This window comes from Otolemur garnettii, unplaced genomic scaffold (genome assembly GCF_000181295.1).
Source record: "Otolemur garnettii isolate 467f Iridium unplaced genomic scaffold, OtoGar3 scaffold00083, whole genome shotgun sequence".
NCBI lineage: Eukaryota > Metazoa > Chordata > Mammalia > Primates > Galagidae > Otolemur > Otolemur garnettii.
Genome location: NW_003852478.1, coordinates 7,142,886 through 7,167,388, shown reverse-complemented (window position 1 = coordinate 7,167,388; position 24,503 = coordinate 7,142,886). Strand labels below are relative to the sequence as shown.

The following is a 24,503-nucleotide window of genomic DNA, read 5'->3' as shown; positions in this document are numbered from 1 at the left end:
TCACTCTCTATAATATTCTTTCCTAGAATGTGTTCTCAAGGAAAAAAAAAAAAAAAAAAAGAACAACTACTGAACATGGAAGATGGGAATTGATAAGGAATGCGTGAAGGTTGCTGTAGTAACATTTACTGAGGTCAGAAATAATATATTAATAATAGTGTGATTTTTATCCAGTAACTCTGTGAAGAAAGTAAATAGTTTAATTGAAACTGGATTGACAAGGGACACTCTAGAGATAATAAAGTGTTTGTGTTGAAGTTTGGTCAAAATGATTGACTAGGTCGTTCTGGCAGATAAGGAAGGAAATGAAGGGAGCTGCAGAGGGGTGGTAAGCAGTGAGCTATGCCCAGAGACCAAAAAGAAAAGCTTGGTAAGGATGGAAGAGTGATTGATGGTAACAGGAGAATTTTACAGTTTCACAGGCAATACAGTCCCTTGTGATGACAAAATCCAGAGTATTAGATGTAGCTGAATTTCCTCAGAATATATAAGGTAAGGAATGAGCTAGAGTTGAGGATTTCTAAGGAAAGAGAGGCATTTCAGCAGGGTTTTTGGTTAAAGTGGAGATGTATATAGATACGTGATGCTTAACCGCAGGGATATGTTCTGAGAAATGCATGCTTAGGTGATACTGTCATTTTGTATGTATCCTAGAGTGAACTTAACACAAAGCTAGATGGTGTAGCCTACTACACACCTGGGCTATATGGGATGACCTTTGGTTCTAGGCTACAAACCTGTGCGGCATGTTACTGTACTGAAAAGCAGTTGTAACATAGAGGTATTTGTGTATCTATACAAATCTAAACATTGGAAAGGTATAGTAAATACAGACTCTTTCAGGACATTGTTTGAGGGAGGAAAAGAGATAGATACCATCATACATGGGACACTATGGGGACTCTTGTCACCATTGTTGACCAAAATGTCATCACATGGCATGTGATTGTATTTATTAAGTTTTGTTTGTTTGTTTGTTTAAGGAAAATAAGGAAATTTCTCAGTAGCACCAGAACTACAAATTAGGAGTGTCAAAGGAAGGTTTGGAAGGGGAAGGATCTATCAGGAAAGGGAAAGTCTGAATAGGGTGAAGACAGGAGTGCAGGGTAATAGACTGGAGTGGTTTACACTTTGAGTTATGGCTGTAGGTTGTAGGAATGAGGAAATAGGAAAATGGAAGTATGTAGGATGTGAGTCAACTGTTTCAAGACACTACTTTCATTAAGGTGTAAAGGTGGAGTTCCTCCTTCAATGCTTTGCCCAGCATTATATGAACTTACTATTATGTTTTTAAGAGACAGTTTCACTTTGTCGCCCTTGGTAGAATGCCATTGTGTCACAGCTAATAGCAACCTCCAGCTCTTGGGCTTAGGGGATTCTCTTGCCTCAGCCTCCCAAGTAGCTGGGACTACCTGCCACAGCGTCCAGCTATTTTTTTGTTGCACTTTGGCCGGGGCTGGGTGTGAACCCACCACTCTTGGCATATGGGGCTGGTGCCCTACTCACTGAGCTACAGGTGCCGCCCTCTGAACTTTTAAAATTTTCTTAAATTACATAAAAATAAAATTGGCCTTGTATATGAATTCTTAAAAAAAAAAGAAGTTATAAAACTGGGCGGTGCCTGTGGCTCAAAGAAATAGGGCACTGGCCCCATATACCGGAGGTGGCAAGTTCAAACCTGGCCCCTGCCAAAAAGTGCAAAAAAAAAAAAAAAAAATTATAAAACCCTACTTCTTGTCAGATCTCTGAAGTGTTATATAGGAAATGCATAATATTTGTGATTCGAATGAATTCTTTTCTCCAAGTACTAGTAGACTTCTAATAGGTAAGAACTAATTAGATTTTTAGTTTATTATCTTTTATTTTGTCATATATGCCATTCTTTGAAAATAGTTTAAATCTTTCATCAGTTCTAAAGCTAAGGAATATTTTAACGTGATTTAAGAAAAGCTGTTTTAGATAATAAAAATAACAGTAGATGTCTGCATTTCTTTCATATCATCTAATGATCTAATAATTGAATAGATGTTGAATGGAACCTAAGAAAGTTCTTGGTAGCACTTTGTTAGCCCCAGTTTTCTTTTTTGAGATAGAGTGTTACTGTGTTGCCCTTTGTAGAGTTCTATGGTGTCACAGCTCACATCAACCTCAAACTCTTGGGTTTAAGTGATTCTCTTGCCTCAGCCTCTTGAGTAGCTGGAACTACAGGCACCTGCCACAATGCCCAATGCCTGGCTGTTTTTGGTTGCAGGTGTCATTGTTATTTAGCAGGTCTGGGCCGGGCTCAAACCTGCTAGCCTCAGTGTATGTGGCTGGTGCCCTACTCAGTGAACTGTGGGTGCCTAGCTGTTTTTACTTTTTTATCTCCTTTTTCCCTTTTTTCCCCCCTCTTTCCCTTCCTTTTTCCTTCTCACGTTATTGCTTGTGTACATATCAAAGTCACATATTAGAATGCACAGCCATTGCTTATCTCAACCAACAACATTTGAAGCTAGAAAAAAGTTGCTAGGCCATCTTGTAAAATAATGTGCTTTGAAGTTTCTAATGTATAAGTGGAGGCTCAAATTAAATGAACCATTTATTTTGTTTATTGCTAGTTAACAAACATTCACCCTTTTATACAAAAGGTGTGATTTAACTGCTGGAATAATTGCTACCTTTCATAAATTTACTTATTACAATGATTTTGTTTCTCAAATTTTCATTGTATGTCTCAAAATTCCTATTTATGAATCTTCATTCTGTTTACTTGATCTTTCATTAAGTGATCTAATTTTTTGGCAGAAATGACACCTAATAACATACTCTTTTTTTTTCTCAAATAGATTTGGACTGAGCAACAAATTTGAATCAGAATTCCCGTCTTCATTAACTGGAAAAGTGAGTGAATTATTTATATACCGTTTATATACCTCAAAACTAAAGATTTTTCCTAGTAAATTAGAAAAAAATATGCGAATGAGATACGTTTATTGACATTACTATTACAATGTTATTATTTCTTAACATTTTGTTTTAGGTAGCACCTGAAGAATTTAAAGCCAGCATCAACAGAGTTAACAGCTGTCTCAAGAAGAACCTTCCTGTTAACGTGCGTTGGCTCCTTTGTGGCTGCCTCTGTTGCTGCTGCACGTTAGGCTGCAGTATGTGGCCAGTTATTTGCCTCAGTAAAAGAGTAAGTTGAATTATATATTTGAATTTAAATTTAGAAGTAACAAGCAAGTCTTGCATTTATCTAATCTTTATTTTTTATATTGAATGAATCATACCATAGTGAATACAGTACACAAATAATCCGATCCAGTAGAGGAGTGATGAAGTAAATTGTTGTATATACAAATGCTGTTATATTAAAGAGCCGTACCAAAACTGTATCTATGATTGTAGGAGCAGAGAGTAGAATACAGCATTGTCTGTATGCTGCAGTGACAGTGGTGTAGTATATGGATCAAGGATGCTGGGTTCAGCTCTGCCACTTATCGCTGTGGCCTTAGACATGTTTCCTAACCTCTTTAAGCCCTAGCTGCACAGCTATAATATAGTCATCAACTATTGGAATAGGACTGTTGTAAGGATAAAATGAAATAGTACTTGGAAAGCTGTAAGCTGAATAGCTCAAAGGGAGTGGTTAATAAATACTGATTAATAGCATTATTATTAATAAGATAGTCCCAGAGAAGGAATAAAGTCGTTACAGTAATTCTATTTGGGAAGATTATGAGGAATTAATTTTTCTTTTTCATTTTTTTGGGAATATTTTGTAAGTTTTCTGTAATGAGTATATAATGATTCTGTAATAAAAAAACTGAAGACTCAATTTTGACTGTTCAAAATAAAAAATCCCCAAGATATTGGTAGAAATGGCAGATTAGTATAAATTGTATTATATTTTTGTGAAAGGTTTTTAAAAGATGATACTCATATGTATAAAAATGATATACTGTTAAGTTGAAATTAAATGGTTTCATATGGCTACGTTTCATTTTGTCACCAAATAATGATAAGAAATACAGGAAAGTAAATTATGTGTATCCCTTGGTTTCTGTTTTAAGAGGTGTATTCCTACTAAAAATTTTTTCACCTGGTACATTTTATTGATAGGAAGGAGGCAATGCCTTTGTAATAGAATTACTTTCACAATATTTTTTCTGATGTGTGATATTTACTTTTTTCTAAGAATATTTCTTTAGTTTTCATAGTTCTCATCAGATCATCTTTATTTTATTTTTTTTGGGACAGTCTCACTTTGTCCCCCCTGGTAGAGTGCTGTGGTGTTACAGCTCATAGCAACCTCAAACTCTTGGGCTTAAGCCATTCTTTTGCCTCAGCCTCCCAAGTAGCTGGGACTATAGGCGCCTGCCACAATGCCCGCCTGGCTATTCTGGCTCAGGCTGATCTCAACCTGTGAGCTCAGGGCAGTCCACACTGGTTGGCCTCCCAGAGTGCTAGGATAAGGATGAATTTTTAACCCTTTCACCCCTTTCATGGACTCCCAGAATTTTTTTTAGATATTTCATGTTAAGAACCCTGGATTTAGAGGCACTGGTGTAAAAAAAGGTTAAAACTGCTTTATTGCCAGCTTGTGAACCTCTCTTTTCTCCATATTTGTGATGTGGAATCCTCTTATATGGTTAGAATTGTCTCAGACTCTGAGACAGTTCTGAACTAAAGACATACTTATACAGCTCAGCATTTACATCTTCCTGACATTATTTACTGATTTGGGTAACTAGATTTCTGCTTTGCTTTTGAAACCCATCCCCAGCTTAGTGCCCTCTTTTTATGACCTGATCTTGTTCCTGAGACCTTGTTTTTAATTTTTATGTTATTTTAATTTTCTTAGAACTTCCAGATTACCTTTCTCTTTTTTATTAATAAACTGCCTTATTTTTAAAAAATTATATTTTAATATATTTAAAATATATTTAATATCACAATATTTTAATATAATTTTTTAAAATTATATTTTAATTAGAAGGAACTAATTTTTTTGTGTACAGTTCTATAGTTTTTGGTGAATGTATGGAGTTGTATAACTACCATCTCAATCAGAATACATAAGTTTTCTCTAAAATGTTCTTACGTTGTCTCTTTGTATCAGATCCTCTTCAGCTCAACCCTGGCACGCACAGCTCTGCTGTTCATCCCTACAGTTTTGTCTTTTCTAGAATATTATATAAATGGAATTTTATAGTCTAAGTAGCCTTTTGAGTTTGGCATCTTCCATTTAGCTTAGTGCATTTGAGATTCATCAGTTTCTCTCATGCATTTATAGTTTATTCCTTTTTATACATACATTGTATAGATGTATCATGGTTTATCAGTGGAATGACATTGGGTTGTTTCTAGTTTTTGGTGATTTTGTACAAAGTAAACATTTACGTATTTTTGGGTGAACATATGTTTTCATTTTTAGAAGTGGGATGTCTGGGTCATATGGTAAGTAAGTGTGTGCTTAATTTTATAATTCCAAACTGTTTTCTGCTGTAGGTGAACCATTTTGCATTCCAACCAACAATGTAGGAGAGGTCTCAGGACTTGGTATTATTAGTTTAGAAATTTTAGTCATTCTAATAGATGAGTAGTAACATTTCATTGTGGCTTTTAATTTGCTTTACCCTCATGGCTAATGATATTGAGCATGTTTTCACGGGCTTATTTGCCATTTGCACATCTTTTTTGTTAAAAGTGTTGGTTGAAACATTTTACCTATTTAAACATTTGTTGAGTTTTGAAATATAATTCTGAATATGTACAAATATATGTACAGATATGTACAAGTATATTTTTCAAGTCTATGCCTTTTTATTCTCTTGCCAGTATCTAATTGACAGAGCAAAAGTTTTTGCTTTTGATGAAGTTTAGTTTATCAGTTTTATAAAAAATCAATTGTGCTTTTGTTTTAACTAAGAGTTTTCCTAATCCAAGGTCACAAACATTTTCTCTTACGATCTCTTCTGCATTTTACTAAATAGGTCTATGATCTGTTTTGAGTTAATTTTTGTGTAGGTGTGAGGTATAGGTCATAGTTTTTTTTGTTGCTGTTTGCATGTGACTTCAGGTGTTATAGCACCATTTGTTGAAATGACTACTCTTTCTCCATTGAATTGCTATTACACTGACATTTGGTGTCAAAAATCAGATGACAATATTTGGTTGGGTCTGTTTCTGGACTCTTCAGTTGATCTATATATGTCTAGCTTGATCTTAGTATCACAATATTTTATTTACTATAGGTTTGAAGTCAGGTAGGGTAAGTCTTCCAAATGTGCTCTTTTTTCAATGTTGTTTTGTCAATTTTAATTTCTTTGCCTTTCTATATAAATTTTAGAATCACCTTGTCAATATCTATAAAAATGCTGGGATTTTGGTTGGGATTGCATTCAATTTATAAATTGTTCTGGGAGGAGTTGGCATTTTAACAATGTTGTCTTTCAAACCATGAACATGACATTCCTCTTCATTTATTTAGATCTTTTTTTTTTAAGTAGTGTTATAGTTTTCTGTATAGCATGTAGGTTATGATCATATTTTGTTAGCTTTATACGTAAGTATTAGTGTTTGTTGTTATAAGTTGTATTGTTTTTAAGTTTAGGTTTTCAGGTGTTCATTATTAGTCAGTTTACATACAGTTGGTTTCTGTGCATTGTGTCCTTTGACTTTGCCAAACTCTTACTAAATTCCAGAGCTTTTTTGTGGGTACTAGAGGACCTTTCTACAGAGATAACTATGTTATCTGAGAATAGTGACAGTTTTATTTCTAATCCATATATTTTTGTTTCTTTTTCTCTTCTTTTTCACTGGGTAGGACTTCCAGTTAAATGTTGAAGAGAAGTAAGGAGAGGTCATTGCTTGCTTGCTTCTTGATATTCTCTATTTTCCTGTTTTCACTTTGATTTTTGTTCTTATTTTTGTTTCTCTTTACTTTAGATTTAATTTACTCTTCTTTTTTATTGTTAAAGTGAAGGTCATTCATTTGACCTTTTCCCTCTGATATCAGCCTTTAATGCTAACTATTTCCCTCTAAGACACTGTTTTGACCTCATCCTTCCCTTTGCCTCAGCCTCCTCAGTACCTGGGGCTACTGGTGCCCACCAAAACGCTTGGCTGTTTTTTACACTTGGCAGGGTCTCACTCTTGCTCAGGCTGGTCTGGAATTCATACCTCGGCCTCCCAGAGTACTAGGATTATAGGAGTGGGCCACCACATCCGGCCTGTTTTTGTTTTGAGACAGTCTCTCTGTTGCCCACCTGGGCTAGAGCGCAGTGGCCTGATCACAGCTGCCTGCAACTTCAGACTCCCGGGCTCTCTTGAGATCCTTCTGTCCCAGCCCATCACTCCTGGTTAATTTTCTATTTTTGTAGAGACAGGCCTTGTTCTTGTTCATGCTGGTCTTGAGCTCCTGGCCTCAAGCAATTTTCCTGCCTCAGCCTCCAGGATTAGAGGTGTGAGTCACCAGGCTCACCCTAATATTTTTATTTTCATTCAATTCAAAATATTTCTAATTTTGCCTGAGATTTCCACTTTGGTTTAAGAATTATTAAGAAGTACATTTTTTTATCTCCATATATCTGGAGATTTTTCAGAAACTTTTCTGTTAGTATTTCTTTTGATTTGTATCAGATTTAAAATGAAATTATTAGTTTTCATAGGCATTCTTCATAGACAGTCATGTCATCTGCACATGAAGACAATGTTACTGTATTTTTTTCTTTTTAATATAGATACTTTTGATGCTTTTGCTTGCCTTATTACACTGGCTAGAATCTCCAGAGAAATGTTGACCAGAAATAGTGAGAACATACTGTTGGCCTGTTCTCGGTGTTAGAGGAAAGGGGTCTGTTAATCATGGGGTTTCTATAGATTGCCTTTATCAGCTTGAGGAAGTTCATTTATTTTGTTTATTTATTTATTTATTTATTTATTTGAGACAGTATCTCACTCTGCCACTCAGGCTGGAGTACAGTGGCCCAGGCACAGCTCACTGCAGCCTTGAACTTCTGGGCTCCAGCAATCCTCTCACCTCAGCCTCCCAAATTGTGGGATTGTAGTGGTAAGATACTATTCCTGGCAAGGAAGGTTTTATTCTGTTAGTTTGCTTAGAATTTATATGAGGAATAAAAGTTAGATTTTGTAAAATGTTTCTTCTTCCTTTTTAGAGATGGTTGTGTGGTTTTTCTTTGTAATTTAGCAATATGTTGAATTATGTTGATTGGAATTTTGGTTGTTAAACCAACTTTGCATTCTTGGAATGAACTACAGTTGGTCATGTGCCTATTTTTATGTTTTTGTTGGATTTAGTTTTTGAAGTTTGTTCAGAAATTTTGCATCTGTATTCATGAGGGATATTTTTCTGTAGCCCTTCTTTTGTTTTGTCTGATTTTGGCATCAGAGTAATGATGGCTTCATAAAATGAACTGGGAAATATTCTTTCCTCTTAGGTTTTCTAGAAGAGTTTTGCAGAGTACGGTATGTATTATTTCTTTTTTTTTTTTATTTCTTAAATATTGGAAGAATCTATTAGTAAAACCATGTAGGCCTAGAATTTTCTTTATTGGAAGTTTTTAAACTACAAATTCAGTTTCTTTAGTTGATATGAGACTTTTCAGGTGATCTGTTTTATTGTGGTTGAGCTTCATAGTTTTTGTTTTTCAAGGAATTAGTCTACTTCAGGGTATTGATTTATGGACATTCTTTTACTATCTGTAAAATCTCTTAGTCACATCCTCACTCTCATTCCTGAAATGTTAATTTATCACTTATCTCTCTATCTGTTTTTTTTAACCAGTCTGGTTAGAGGTTTATTGAATTTTTTTTTTTTTTTTGCACTTTCTGGCCAGGACTGGGTTTGAACCCGCCACCTCCATCATATGGGGCTGGCACCCTACCCTTTTGAGCCACAGTTGCCGCCCCGAATTTTTTTTTTAATCTTCTGAAAGAGCAGCTTTTGGTTTCATTGATTTTATGTTTTGTATTCCATTGGTTTCAGTCCAGTCTCACGGTTTCCTTGGGTAAATTTCCTCCCAGCCCCCAGTTTATCAAGGTAGAAGAAATAGAGGTCATTGATTGGAGACCATATTTCTTTTATAGTATAGTGGTATAAATTTCTGTCCTGAATCCTACTTTAACAGTTTCACACAAGTTTTGATACATTGTGTTTAATTTTCATTTAATTCATTCTCTTTTAATTTCCCTTTCCTTGACCAATCAGTTGTTTAGAAGTGTTTTATAAACATTTGGAGGATATTCCAGTGCTTTTTCTGTTAATTGATTTTTAATTTCATTGTGGTCAGATAACCTACTTTGTGTTTTGAATCCTTTTAAATTTATTGAGTCTTGTTTTATTACTTAGAATATGAACTATCTTGATAAATGATCCATGTACACTTGAAAAGAATGTATATCAGGTTCTCTTATTAGTTGGACTGTTTCATAAATGTCGTTTAGGGCAAGTTGTTGATATTTTTATTGATTTTTCTGTCTACTAGTCTCACATTTCTTTATGGTGCAATCTGCCATTCTCTGGATTTTCCTATATTAGTTAAATGGATATTCCTGAAGCAGCACTGTGGGCTTGGTATTATTTCAGATGTTGAGGCTGTATAGATTCTCTTGTAGACTTAAAAGATAGACCAAAGGAAGAAGATAAATACAAGATAATTTAAGTGATCAGTGCCAGCTGAGTGTGGCAGCTTATGCTTGTAATCCTAGTATCTCTGGGAGGCCAAGGCAGGTGGATTGTTTGAGCTCATGAGTTCAAGACCAGCCTGAGCAAAAGTGAGACCCTCATCTCTACTAAAAATAGAAAAACCAAGAGGATTGCTTGAGCCCAAGAGTTGGAGGTTGCTGTGAGCTGTGATGCCATTGCACTCTACGTAGGGTGACAGCTTGAGACTCTGTCTCAAAAAAAAAAAAAAATACGTGATCTGTGCTTAGAAGACAAGAAACATTAGTGTCTTATTAGGTTCTTCGTAAGAGTCTAAGGAGCTTACAAATGAGTAAAATGCTTCATCTTTATTAAATACAATTTATGACATTTACCTTGCAAAAGCTTATTTTATTTATACATTCTTGTCTGTGCCAAGTTACTTGTATTTGCCTTCAGTCTGCACAGTTTTGAAGAATTAAGTTTCATAATTTTCCTGTATGTTGTATTATAGTAGTTTTGGTTTGGCTTTCACCCTAAGTTAACTGTTAGTTTCAGTTTTCTTACTTTGCATATATATGTCATATCCCAACTTTAGTGACTGTATAGATTGTTTTTATATGTGCTCTCAGCCTTTATCCTTTGTGAATGAAGAACCCTAAGTTTTAGACTATTCATACTTATTAAAACCTTTTAGTTGTCTTACCTCCTTTTCAAAAGTGTTTTACTCTCTTATATACGATGACCAGAATTCCGTCACTTTCTAATAGTGCTCTCTTTCTATAGGATTCATTTTAAATACTGAATGTTTCTATGTAAAGTATTGTGCTTTTATTTATATTTAGTTCTATGTGGAGGAATCATTTGCTTAGGAATAGGAAAGTAGCCTGCAGCATGTGGTGGCTAGGTGCACTGTGGTGCTGGAACCAACTGCTTTGGAATGTGACACATCAAACCACTCTCAAATCCTTCTGTGTAGTGTTGTTTTAACAATTAGAGCAAATGTATGTAGAATACTTAATATAGTATTTTGCCTATAGGAAGTACTTAGAGGCTGTCGTTGTTATTATCATTTAGTATTAACTCTTCTCAGGGTCTGTCTTGTTAACTACTGTGTCACTGGTGCCTCTTAAATGCCTGGTGTCTCCTTGGTGTTCATTAAATATTTGTTGAATAAATGTATCCTTCGATCTTTAACATTTTGGAGTCAGTAAGATCATAACATTTGAGAAGATATGGTCCTTACTAGTCAAAACAAGATTCTTCTGACATTTTTCTGTACGAGTAGTGTGATGAAGTATAAAGGATGGTAAATGAATGTTTGAAGGTGGTAACCTTGAGAAAGTCACCTAAAACCTTTTTAAGCCTGAGGAGTTTACCCCTCCTTCTCTTTCCCGTTTTTTTTTTTTTAAACTTGAGAAAAGGACAGGGAAACTCTTCTCTCAAGTACTTTTTCCAGCTTTAAAAATCTATACATCTTTGAAAATTGGGCTCTGTAGGTCTACAAGCTATTTCTGTTTCCAAGTTTTAAGAAGTTCTCAATGTTGATTTGTGTTTCAAATCTAAAGAATTAACATTTTTATAAATATTTTCATAGAGATTTCTTAGTTGTTTTTTTCCTTCTCCACATTTTAAAGTGTGGTTTAGTTTTTAAAACTTTGGTTAAAAGAACTTGAATTTTTCTTTTTAAAAATGTTTTGTATGCATGCAAATAAGTAGTGATCCAGTTTTACTATGCAGGGTGGCCATGAAGTTCATGTACAATTTTAAATTGCACACTAGTTTAAATTGTACACCATGTATCTCCTTTACTTGAAGTTCTTGCTTCTTTGGGTTTACTTCTGAATATCTTTAGTCTCAACTTCAAGTTTAGTTAAACCATAACTATGAGTTACTCTGCTTAGGGTATAGTAGTGGTTGAGAATCTAAATGGGAGAGTTTTGTTTTGTTTTGTTTTAGTGAGAGTACAGCCTTGGAAGGCTTAAAAAATTCAAGGGAAGGTGAACCTGGGGAAATCATAAACAGAAAGCTAAAAATATTTGTATTTGAGAGAAATTTGTATTATATAGATAGTATTAAAAGTTAATAGAGCTTTAAGAACTGATCTACTCTGTTTGGGATTTGAGCATTTGTAGCTGGTAATTCTGAATGATAAAATGAAAGACATTGAACATCTGGATGAAGAATTAAATAAAAATACGTCCAACGTATCGCAGATAATAAAACAAATTTGAGAGCACATTAAAACATTAGCGAGGGTAGAATCCTGAAAAATTTCTAGTGAACAAGGGATGATGAATAAAGTATACTCTTGTGACTGCTATTGTTATTGATTGAAGATGTAGAAATCAATGCTAATTTTTTTAGACTGTTATCTAATGTCATTTATTTTAATAAATAAACTAAATTTCATATGGTCAACAATGATATTTAAGAAAATCTTTCAGGTCATGTTAGATGTTTGACCTTTAGACCCACTTAAATGTAATTTACAATAGTAACACTTGGTTTATAATATGAACCAGATTCACTGTTTTTTTTGAGACAGGATCTCCTTCTGTTACCCAGGCCCAAGCTATCCTCTTTCCTCAGCATTCTGAGTAGCTGAGACTACAAGGACATGCTGCCATGCCTAGCTGATTTTTAAATTTTTTTGGAGACATGGAGTCTTTCTGTTTTGCTCAGGCTGGTCTCAAATTCCTGGATTCCTCAAGTGATCCTCCCATCGTAGCCTCCCAAAGTGCTAGGATTATAGGCTTGAGCCACACGGTCTGGTGTAGAACATAGTTTGTTCATGTGGTAGTTTGTAGGAAGATTTACATGTCTTCTTTTATGACCTCACATTTAATATCAGATATGGTATCTTTCAATTTTAGGTTGTCAATTCAATTTATAGATTCCGGTTCCTTTTTTAAATTCTCTGTCTTTTCATTCATCTTTCCACTCCATCTTCTTGAACATGCTAATCATGGTTGGCTTTTAAGGCTTAGAGCCTGGTTAGGGCTTAGATAACTTAATGTCATGTATACATTATTATCTAGAAAATATCTGTAAAAAATTCTTCTTTACAAAAATTCTTCTTTACAAATTCACAGTTGGCCTTGAAATTAAGGCCAAATGTATATAGAATATAATTGAAATGAAACCATTAAAAAATTTATTTATTTATTTGGAGACAGAGTCTCACTCTGTTGCCCAAGCTAGAGTGCTGTGGTGTCAGTCCAGCTCCCAGCACCTTCAACCTGCTGGGCTCAAGCAGTCCACCTGCCTCTGCCTCTCAGCTTCTGGAGTAGCTGGGACTACAGGTGCCTGCCACAACCACACCACCACTGCCCCTCCCCTCTCCCCCTAAGTTTTTTGTTTTTAGTAGAGACAGGAGTTTTGCTCTTGCTCAAACTGGTCTTGAACTCCTGAGCTCAAGGGATCCACCTGCATTAGCCTGTCTCTCAGAGTGCTCGGATTACAGATGTAAAAGATTTTAAAGGGGGAAGAAAGGTGGATTCAGTTACACAACTGCATTAGACAAGAGGAAGGCATAAAAGTAAAAAAGATAAGTAGGCAAATTCAAAAGGCAAGTATAAACTAACAGAGTTTGGTGTACTCGGATATAAAAAGGTAGGACAGTGTATAAAGAATTATTACTCTCGGCTCAGCGCCTATAGCTCAGCCAGCTAAGGCACCAGCCACGTACACCTAAGGTGGCGGGTTCGAATCCCCAGCCCGGACCTGCCAAACAACAGTGACGGCTGCAACCAAAAAATAGCCGGGCTTTGTGGTGGGCGCCTGTGGTCCCAGCTACTTGGAAGGCGGAGGCAGGAGACCCGCTTGAGCCCAGGAGTTGGAGGTTGCTGTGAGCTGTAATGCCACAGCACTCTACCCAGGGGGACAGCTTGAGGCTCTGTCTCAAAAAAAAAAAAAAAAAAGAATTATTACTCTCAGTTCCCTGGCCATGTATAGTAAAGCCATTCCCTAATTTGTCTCAAGATCATATCTGTAAAGTATTTATAAAATATGTGTAAAAAGTTCTTCTTTACAAAAATTCTTTACTAATTCTTGCTGTGTAGTAATGATGGAAAGGAGGTTGAAGCCCTGGTTTCAAGGAGGCTTTCAGTTTCTTGCCCTCTGTAAGCCTTAGTTTTCTTATGTGAAGTGAAAGTAGTACAAGCTGCCTCCTCTTAGGCTTGATGTGCTGACTTGTTTTTATGCAAGTGTGGGGTCAGACCCAAAGTGAGACTCTCCAAATTCAGCTTCCTTATCCCTCCTTGTTTGTTCAATTATCTATTATAATCAACCAGCAGTTGGTTTATTTAACCCCCTTTATACCTGTTGGTCCAAAGCACTGCTTCTTCCTTTTGTAATTATGTAGTTAAGAAATCCCTAATGGTAGTACTTCAATTTTAGTGAAATTCATTTGTCTGATGAACAGTTTCGCTAATTTTCTGCTGTCAATTGAAACTCACTTTTAGTTTTTTTGAAATGTTATCAGTATTTTCTGAAATATTCTCTGAGGTTAATAGATAATAACACTTAAAATTGTGTGCAACATTTTATATATCTGTACGTATCTTTTTTTGTGGAGAGACAGAATCCACACCTTTCATTATTCATAGTCAGTGTAACCTAAACAAGTTAACAACTGCTCCCTAACCTAGGTCATAAATTCTTGAAATTTTGTTTAAGATTAGTACTTATAAGTCACTGCTTAGTGTATTAAGTTAAGGTGATAATTGTTGATACACAAAATGTGACCAGTTGTTTAGCTTATCGTCATCGAAAAATACTACTTTCAACAAATAGTATATGATAATTCCGTGGATGTTTTAATATATTCATATTATTTACAAGTTAATGTTCACATAAAAATTTTTAAAGGAGCTGTAACATATAGAAAGGGCATTTGTTTAAAAATCCTTTTGAGGAATCATATTCTAATTAGTCCTTATGGTGAATCCAGGTTTTTCGTGTATCATAATATTGAGATATGGCCATTTAATTTTTTATACATCACTAGAATATAAGATTTAATATTAATCCAGAACAAAGAATAAAGTATTTTCTTCTTAAGATTTTTGTATGTTAAAATAATTCATTTAAAATTATATATGGTTTTCTCTTAATAACTTACAACTAAAAACATTTCTTTTAATAATTTCAGTTTGCATAAATTTCTAAAGATATACATATTTGAAATATTTAAGATTATGAATACATTAAAGGAGTTATTCTAGTTAAAGCTTAATGCATTAGACATTTAGGAGTTTAAAATTAGGCTCGGCGCCTATAGCTCAACCGGCTAAGGCGCCAGCCACGTACACCTAAGGTGGCGGGTTCGAATCCCCAGCCCGGACCTGCCAAACAACAATGATGGCTGCAACCAAAAAATAGCCGGGCATTGTGGCGGGCGCCTGTAGTCCCAGCTACTTGGGAGGCGGAGGCAGGAGACTCGCTTGAGCCCAGGAGTTGGAGGTTGCTATGAGCTGTAATGCCACGGCACTCTACCCAGGGGGACAGCTTGAGGCTCTGTCTCAAAAAAAAAAAAAAAAGGAGTTTAAAATTAAAAATTGGACATTTGAAATTTGCTTTGACAGTCTGATATTATGAGTAAATCCAATTCAAATTATAATTGTAGGCTTAACTAGCTGAACTTTTATACATAGTTATTAGCGAGAGAGTCTACTTCTATATTTTGCATCTTTGTGTTCAAAAAGATTGATTTCTAAACACTGTTCTAAATACTATTTCTGTGCAAAAATTCAGAGAAATCTTGTTTTAGTCTCCACATTTAATATTTTTTCTTTGGCCATAAGTATTCTAAAATTCATGAGATTTCTGCTGTTAGTAACACGTAAAAACCACTTCTTTGACAAATTACTTTTTCAAATGATTGTGAATAAATGAGTCATTGGTAATGAGTATACTATTAAGTAATATGGTAATAAAGTAGGAGAGTGATAACATTCAGGATTTTCCAAATGGTCCTTGCTGCTCTAAAAGACTTAATTCCGTCTAATAGCACATAATTTGTTTACACGGAATAATTTATTTCTTAGAAAGTTATGGTATTTAGGAAAAAATAATGAGTCAAATTTGAATTTTCAGGAAATCCTAATTTTATATTGCAGTAATAGAAATAGAAACCAAAATCTCTACGGTTATATTACTACTACTTATGCACAACTTAAATCTCTTTAATATTTATTTAGTAATTGAAATATTATTTGAATCTCTTGTCAATTTTTACTTTAACACAGTGGAATGGCTGTACTAGACTTAGTCACCAAACTCACATAGCTACTGAGATGTTGAAATAAAGAAATATGGTTTTCTTGGGTGTTTTTTTGTTTTTTAAAAGTTGTTTAAAGTGAACTCTGACTAGAGAGATGGGTGGGAGTCCAGAAGCTTGGAGCTATCTGCTTCCAGACCAGGTTAGTGACATGACATCATTTTCACAAAAAAGTTGTTTTTCTTCATGGTGAGAGTTGGTGGTCTTGGTCCTTTTAATTAAAGATAAGAATCCATGATAAAATTAGATTTTTTGGATGATCATCTTATGCAGAAGAACTGTGGATTCATTGGTAAAGAACCACTAACCTGTCCTCTCACCCCCAGGGTGTGAGCAGTGAAAAGGATTAAGGCCCACTGTAGGGAAGCTTGCACTGAAGCTGCACTGCCCTTTCCCCTGTTCTTTCAGCTAAATAGAAGATTTTTAGTTCCCATGACTATCAATCTGGTGCTTTTCACAAGCACTAAATTCTTTTAAGGAAATTAAGATGACTTATTTTTAGAAACTGGCTTAGAATACTGAAAGATGATGTTTTGTTGGTAATGTGTTTTATGTTGATGGATCCTATACATACTGTTTTTTCTTGATACGTATTAGTTTACTTTAACTTATTTTGAATTTGGAGGTCAACATAAATGTTTAAGAACAGGTTTTTGTATAATTAGATTTGTGTCTCCAGTTAGTACGTATAGAGTTGGTAGTGTTGAACCTTTTATTTTATTGGTAATACTGCCTGATGGTCTTGTGGACATAAACTCTTAACTTTTATTGCTTGGTGACTACTGTTAAAAGATGCTTTATTTTCATGTTTAAAAGCTTTTAAAGAGGTTTTGTAAATGCTGGAGTGTCATTTCTTTTTTCAGTATCTGCCAATTGGCATTGTATTTAATCTTGAAAATATATTTTGATTTTGCAACTAAAAGTAATTGCAGAGTATTAAACATTGTCACTAAAGCATTTTTTTCATTTAATTTGAGCTTTTGTTGTTACTAACAAATAATTTGTGGCACAGCCTCCCCTCCCCCACTTTTAAAATGACTGTTAGAATCTATATACTTGTCACCTTACTGTGCTAGAAATGTTCCACTCAAATCAAGGGTTCCTTTCTGGTTTTGTATATTCTCACCTGCTCCTCACTGTAAATCATTGAGATGTCAAGGGCAATGATTAATTAAGCTGCACGTGCAAGTGCTTTTTTTTCACCTGTCAAGCAGGAAAGAAGTCTTATATAACAAGATTAGATGGTGCTAATTCACAGCTTTTACTTTAGACTGTCAAGTGTGTAGAAATATTTTATATTTAGACGCTTATTCAAAATATGGTGTATCAGGATTTGTTTGGCTTAGAATTCTTAATTATTGTAAGATGCAATTATTATACCAAACTCTTATCATTAAACTCCTAATTAGAGGCAAAGAATAAATTCAGAATTCCTATATAAATATTTTAGAATTTAAGATTCATATTTTGTAATTATATTTTATTCAAAAACTGGTAGGTAATTTAAGTTACTTAAAGTAAATAGTTTTTAAGTTGAATGTATATATTATAATGAAATCTATTCTTATTATGGCATTGGGTTATATTTTTGATGAAATGATAGTACAACTACATTTTTTTCCTTTGAATAATAAATACTTGTAAAATGTACTGTTAAGCTTTTGGGTACAATTTTTATACATTAATATAAGACAACAAACTTGGAAAGCTTATTCCCCACGTCCTAGTTCTCCCCCCCATCAGTAAAAGTAAAACCTCAAATTGTATAGTAATCTTAATCTATTATTAAAAGGTCCCAGAAAGGAAGATTACAAGGTGGATTCAGGTTTTGAATCGGTTTTGCCATTGGTTTAGCAGCGGGTGGGCAGGCAGATGCTGCTCAGAGTAAACCTATGGCCATTTTTCACCATTGATAGAGTAGCCTTTCAGAGTCAATGAGCTCTGTCAATGTGAGCTTGTCAAGGCTACAACTTCATAGACCTGAGAGGCGGTTTGAGAGGTCAGCCCTTTTCAGGTTCGCTGTGATGCAAATGAACTTTAATGCTTAAACAACTATTGGAATTTTTATGTCTGCTCCTTGTTCTTTTTTCTTCACAAAGTCATTGACGAGACATTCAGTGCTTTTTAAATTGGAAGTTGCATTGTGCTAAAGACCTAGTACAGATTTACGGAGGGCTGAAAGCAGTTAGATCATGTTCTTTTCATGGTGCGATTAGAATCAAATCGATTTCCCTACAGCCTTCAGCATTCAGATGGCAATTTTAACAAAGCTTGGGGGCTAGACAAGGGACAAAACGACTGAACTGAATGTTAATTACACTCTGCAGCCTTATTTTCTTTTGATTTGGGGCTGACTGGCAACTAAATTAACAAAAAGTGTGACCATAACTGCTGCCCTATTTTCATTTAAAAGGAGAGCTGCCTCTAAAAGGCTATCTTTACAAAGAAACAAGTGAGGTCTGCTGATCATTGTTAACAAGGGCACTTTTTTTTCTTTAAAATTCTTGCCAAAAAGACTGTTCAAAAAAAGTAATGTAATAAATTAATCATTGGTGTATTATTGCCCAGAGAAGTAGTTGATTTTCTAATTTTTTATGACATAGCTTGGAAAATATAAAACAATAGTGATAATTCATCGGTGTTATGAATTATTTCTGGCACTTGTGTAACTGGTGTGTCTTTAGCATGTTCAGCACGCTAAAAGGTAACTAGCTTACAACAGATACTTTAAATACTAACATTCTATTGTGTAACTTTAAAATATTCAAAACCGGGTTAATCCTAACAATTCATTCTTGTTTGACATGTACATTTTCATATTTTATTATTAACATTTAAATTCTGCCACATTCATAGCAGTAGATAATTTTTTCCTTCCCTCTCAAGAAAGGTGCAGCTGTACCAGGTTGCAGTTGACCCAAAGTGGCAACACTGTCATTTTTCACCTGCAGCTGTGTCAGGCTCATCCTAACACCTGGCACCGTGCATTGTCCTCTCCTTTATTCATACTCCCATGCATGAACCATTTCATGCTGCATAGCGCTGGCACCAGTCAAGTGAAGTAAATTTCTCAGTGGATTCCTGAAACAGTAGTATTGAATCAAGAGCTTGATTTTACTATCAAATGGTACTTTTATGTTGGTGTAAAGAAAGTTTTGGCTCTGTTTGGAAAATCTATCTGAAATAGTCAGTAAGCTGGCTTTTAAATGTGACCATTATTTATAAGTATGAAGTACAAATTAGGTTTTTTTAACTCATTATTAACGTTTAGTTATTTTGTTTTTGAATCAACCTAAAGGCCATTTGCATTTTGTTAACTATTATTTATATTACTTTTGTTTTAAAATATATATTAAGGAAATTTCTTTACTATTTAAGTATTACAAAAATATTTTTGAAGGAAGTGGGAACTTAAATATATAACATTAGGTAGATGACATTAGCTTTGCAAACTCTGATAGTTTTATATCAGAGGCTAGAAAAAAAATTATAAAAACAAACCCATATCTTCATCAAAAAAGAGTACTGTTTCTTTTGAGATTACTGTTGAGTGCTTAGAACATTGATAGTGATGTAGACTGTCCTGCACTCAGTCACTGTCGGCACCTCTCTCTGTTCACACAAGAAGCAGCTGCAGAGTTTTTCTCAAACCAGTCAAGAGTAAACTTTTTTCTCATTTGTCTTCCAGACACGAAGATCGATTGAGAAGTTATTAGAATGGGAAAACAATAGGTTATACCACAAGGTGAGTACCACAGGGAGCAGCTTCGTACTTATGGGGTCTGAATTGCACAGTATGGAAACAGATGCTTTTGTTGAACTAAAAATATGAAAGGTGGACAAATGGGTTAGTCTGTGTGCTGCAGTAAAATAGAGCTCATTTTTCTTCTTTTACTCTCCTCCTTGTCTAGCTGTGCTTGCACTGGAGACTGAGCAAAAGGAAATGTGAAACGAATAACATGATGGAATATGTAAGTTAAAGGGCTGTTTTGTGAGTTTCTCTATTAAATGATCATTTATTTTGCTTCTGATCTTATTCTTTTCATGATTATTAATCAGCAAAGGTGTCAGAAGCTTAATCTCCTGAGTGCAAGGATTTTCTACGGTTCACAGATGCATGGTTTCATGTGCAAGACTGATTCATAAAGTTATGAATGACTTGAAAACAAGGCTTCACTGTGTTCTGAAGAATAATAAATTAATTGCCAAGATAAAATAGCCTGAACATGTGTTGATGGAGTGTGAAATTTTAGATGCTGTATAAAGAATAACCACAACTTTGGTTACGCAGCAAGTCAGATATGGCTTTTTTATATAATGCTAATCCAGTTTCCAAGTATGGAAGAAAACCTTTCAGCCAAGCCATTGGAGCTTAAGAAACCTTTAGCCTTTATAGATTTTGACTGCCCATACTTCCAGTGGCCTTTAAAGAATCCTTAAAAAGTGTTATTAGATTATTGCTTCATAGAAATTATGTTAAAAGTAGGCTGGAGATGAGATGTTCATTATCCTTTGTTTATTCCTTCAAAGATATCTAATTTGACATGTATATACAAGGAATTTTAGGGTTTTTTTTTCAGTGTAAATTAATTTGCTGACTTCTTGATTTACTTTAACAATTTTTCTCCTTTTGAAAAATTCAGAATATACTATAGAAAATTATGAATTTTTACTTATTCTCCCTTGAGCTTGGGTGCTGTATTTTAAATATGGAAAGGTTATTACATTTAAAAAAATGATCTAAGGAAGAGTTAATTGTTGAAGATTTAAGTGAGAGCCTTTGTAAAGTACCTGGTATAACTCTTGTCTGTTCTTTGAAACAATAGAGCCATCATAGATCATGTGCATGTATGTAAAAGATTGATTAAAATAGTGTTTAAATAGTTGGAAATTATCATAAAATTATTTTTACTGTCAGCATTTTCCTGTTCTTTGATTATCATACAGTCAAATCCCATTTTTAGCCTTGGACATAAAAGATATTTTTAAAATGTCTTTTTTTCTCAGACTAGCTCTCTTTAATGAACTGAATAAGGTAGATTTTACCTTTCTCTATTATATCAAACATGTTAATTTATGATGGTGAGAAAGACACCTGATGCTTCTTTATAACATAAAGCACGTTCAAGTAACTTGTTTGGGGTTCACCTATGAAAATGCTAGTTTGTATTTTCATGAAGAGTTAGTATATTTTGGGGAGAGGGATGGATATTTAGGAGATTTAAGGGATTTTATGAAATAATTATCTGCTACATTTATAAACCCATACATTACACTTAAAGTTGAAGCATTAATTTTGTGTGTGTGTTTCTAGATTTGCTTTGAAGAAGAAAATATAAAACTTATTCCCCCATGCTGTGTTTTCCAGATAGAGCAATAGGAATTTCATTCCTGTGTAAATGATACTTCTTATTTTTATTGTACGGCATTCTTTTGTCAATCAAAATAATTCAGTAACCTTCTAAAACATTCTGAACTATGTCCTTGCTTTGTAAAATAGTTTTCTTGAATTTTTAGATAATTAAGCATTTCTATAAAGCCACTATATTATTTTCCACATCATTATAAAAGATATCCAGAAGAGTAGTAAAAACAAAAAAAATTTTTTTTTTCTCTTTTGAGACAGAGTCTCACTTTATCACCCTCAGTAGAGTGCGGTGGCGTCACAGCAACCTCTAACTCCTGGGCTTAGGCAATTAAATCTTTTGCCTCAGTCTCCCGAGAAGCTGGGATTACAGGCGCCCACCACAACACCTGGCTATATTTTTGTTGCAGTTTGGCTGGGGCCGGGTTTGAACCCGCCACCCATGGTATATAGGGCTGGCACCCTACCCGCTGAGCCACAGGCACCCCCAAAACAAAAAATGTTTTTAAATTGCTGGGTAAAAGCTGGTAGGCAGTGGCACATGCCTGTAGTCCCAGCTACTTGGGAGGCTAAGGTGAGATTGCTTGACCCTGAAAGTTTAAGAATAGTGAGACCCTGTCTCCTAAAAAAATAGTTTGTGCCTGGAAAAATGTTTCTCTGGACTTTTTTCAGGTGTATATATTTGAGATTATTGAATATGGGAGTAATAGTCAGAAACTCCCTAAAAATGCAAGAAGTTAAACTAGCAAATGTAAAAAGAGAGTACCTTTTATTTAATGAATTTGTATCTTTTTAACATGTATCCCTCTTTTGCCCTCAACTTTTCTGTAACTTACAGAAATTTTGTTTGTTAAAGGAAAATACTCCTTGATTATAATTTGAATATTGGAGATCATCTAGAAAAAATACCAATTTGATACTAGTTTTCCTTTATTCAGAGACAGTAGAGACTTATGATTTAGAAAACAAGTGAACACTTTCTATGTGTGGCTTCTGAAGGAAAAGAGATTGTGGGATATGTTCTTTAAAAACCAACTCAGATACATGGTATAGTCAAAGGTGGCCCTTACGTTATGTAGTATATACTGCGAATGTGATGCCCATGCCTGGGGACTGAAATTGTAAAGACCACCTGATGAGGACATGTTTGACATTGACATATAGAAGTATTCATTGAATGCTAACCCTTACGTAGTTTTAAACATTTAGAGCTGCAAAGAATCTTGTCTTCTAGTCTAATCCCTTTATTTTATAGATGAGAAACCTGAGAAACCAGAAAACCTAGCCCAGATGAAGAAGCTGTATAGGAGAAAGTATTTTAACAGGGAGCTAGTAAATATTTTATAGGCTAATAACTGGTCAGGAGAGTGACAGATGTGGCACCTACGGGTCAGTGCAGAATAACTAGAGCAGGACAGGAAGGTGTTTGAGCCACAGACAGAAGTACCTTCTTTACTGAGGCAGATTAAAAGTCTGGCCCAGACAGCTTGTAGGGTAGTCATACAAAGGTACAGTTTCTGAAAAAGAATGAGGAGTTTACCAGACTTAGAAACTGTTCAGATCATATTATTTTTTAGTAAACATCTATGCCATACGGAATTAGAGCAAGGGAAAGAGTTGATTGTGATTTAAGACAGTTCAAGTTTGCCATAAAAATTAACTGGCCATCTTAGGTATTTCTGTGTTACTATATTTTCTTTTTGTTGGTTTTCCTCTAGTTTTCTATTAAAAGATCTTTGGGACAAATTTTAACCTTTAATTTTGCTAACCTAAGAAGAAAAGAGCTTTAAAAAATTAAGAGATAAAGGACCAATATCCTTTATCTAGAAATTACATGCCCTGGTCACAGTAAAGTGAGAGCAACTCTAGAAATTAAAGAAGACCCATGGAATTGGGTTGATAAAAGGGAAGAAACCTGAAGAAAAATACCTGGGTCAGCTGCATTTACATAGTGCAGTTACTAATAGAAAGGGCAAGGCTTGGAGTTAAAACAGCTTTTTCTCAAATGCTGACTCCACAGTGGTGATATAATATCTTGGATCATCAGTTTCCTTATCTGTAAAATGGGGATGATAATAACTTGCTGAATAGAAAAGCTCTTGGGATTTAGAAGACCACATAATGGGAAGCCCCTGGTCTGCAGCCAGTTCTCAGTAAACGCCAATCCCCTGTTCTAACAGATGCCCACTCCTCCAGCTGTCAGGGGCGCTGTCTGGATCACCCACCTCCACTTACCTTCTCAGACTTGGGTTATTACTTTTTTATCTTCCTTTTCATAGAGCTGAGGTATTTTGTTACTTGATAAAGGTCCAGAAATCAAAAGAAAAATTCCCAATGATGGAACTCTAGATTGATCAGATAAATGATTATTTTATATAATGCAAAATTGTAATTTTAAAATGTTGAATGAACTTTCAATTTTTTCTTAAGTAATAGAATGTAACAAGTTTTAAGAAATATTTTAAAAACTTTTTCTTCTCTTTTTACAGGTCATCCTCATAGAATTTTTACCAAAGACACCGATTTTTCGACCAGATTAGCATTTACTTTATTTATAGAGACTTTCCAAGTATGTTGTCTTTCCAATGGTGCCTTGCTTGGTGCTCTCCTGGTGGTGACATAACATTGGTTCTACAGAATCGTGTGGTGTTTTTTTGTTTGTTTGTTTGTTTTTTTAAATAACCGCATGTTCTAAGTGTGCATTTTTGTCAAACTTTGCAACAGTTATTTCATACAGATGTTTAATACTTAAGTTATTGTGCTCTTTTCTGTTATGTATTCTGATTTTCAAAGATTACTTTTTTGTATTATCAAAAAAATACATTTGAACTTAGCATAAAAAGTGGCCAGCCTTTTTTATTTTATCACTAAGGTACTCACAGTTCTCTACCTATAAATTCCTTAACGTAGAAAAACACCTTTGTAAGGCTTTCCTTATCCATTCTGTTATAGCAAGCACACTCTTTGTTATTTTTTTCTTCCTTTTTAAACATCAAATAGTCATTATTTTGAAATAATAAGTTTTCTTTATAGCCTTTTGGAACCTAACATAACCTTAATGATACAATTCCTTATGTTGTTTACAGCAGATATATCTGTAACATTATGATCTATCAAAAAGTTTTGAAGGCATTTCTGTCTAAGACAGGAATAAATTATTTTTATTAGAATAGATAAATTGATGAATGATATGCATGCATCTAATGGTT

The 24,503-nt window shown here is 34.5% G+C and overlaps 1 protein-coding gene across 1 annotated transcript in view; it reads left to right on the top strand.

Annotated features, from left to right (window-relative positions):
- CHIC2 (cysteine rich hydrophobic domain 2) overlaps positions 1 to 24,136 on the top strand; it is a 40,942-nt gene extending 16,806 nt beyond the window's left edge. The window contains exons 2-6 of the mRNA XM_003794606.2: positions 2,826 to 2,880; positions 3,020 to 3,175; positions 19,618 to 19,674; positions 19,841 to 19,900; positions 23,784 to 24,136. Of these exons, the coding sequence (XP_003794654.1) occupies positions 2,826 to 2,880; positions 3,020 to 3,175; positions 19,618 to 19,674; positions 19,841 to 19,900; positions 23,784 to 23,834 (379 nt within the window). The 3' untranslated portion in view covers positions 23,835 to 24,136. The remainder of the gene's footprint in view (positions 1 to 2,825; positions 2,881 to 3,019; positions 3,176 to 19,617; positions 19,675 to 19,840; positions 19,901 to 23,783) is intronic.
- The last annotated feature ends 367 nt before the right edge of the window (positions 24,137 to 24,503 follow it).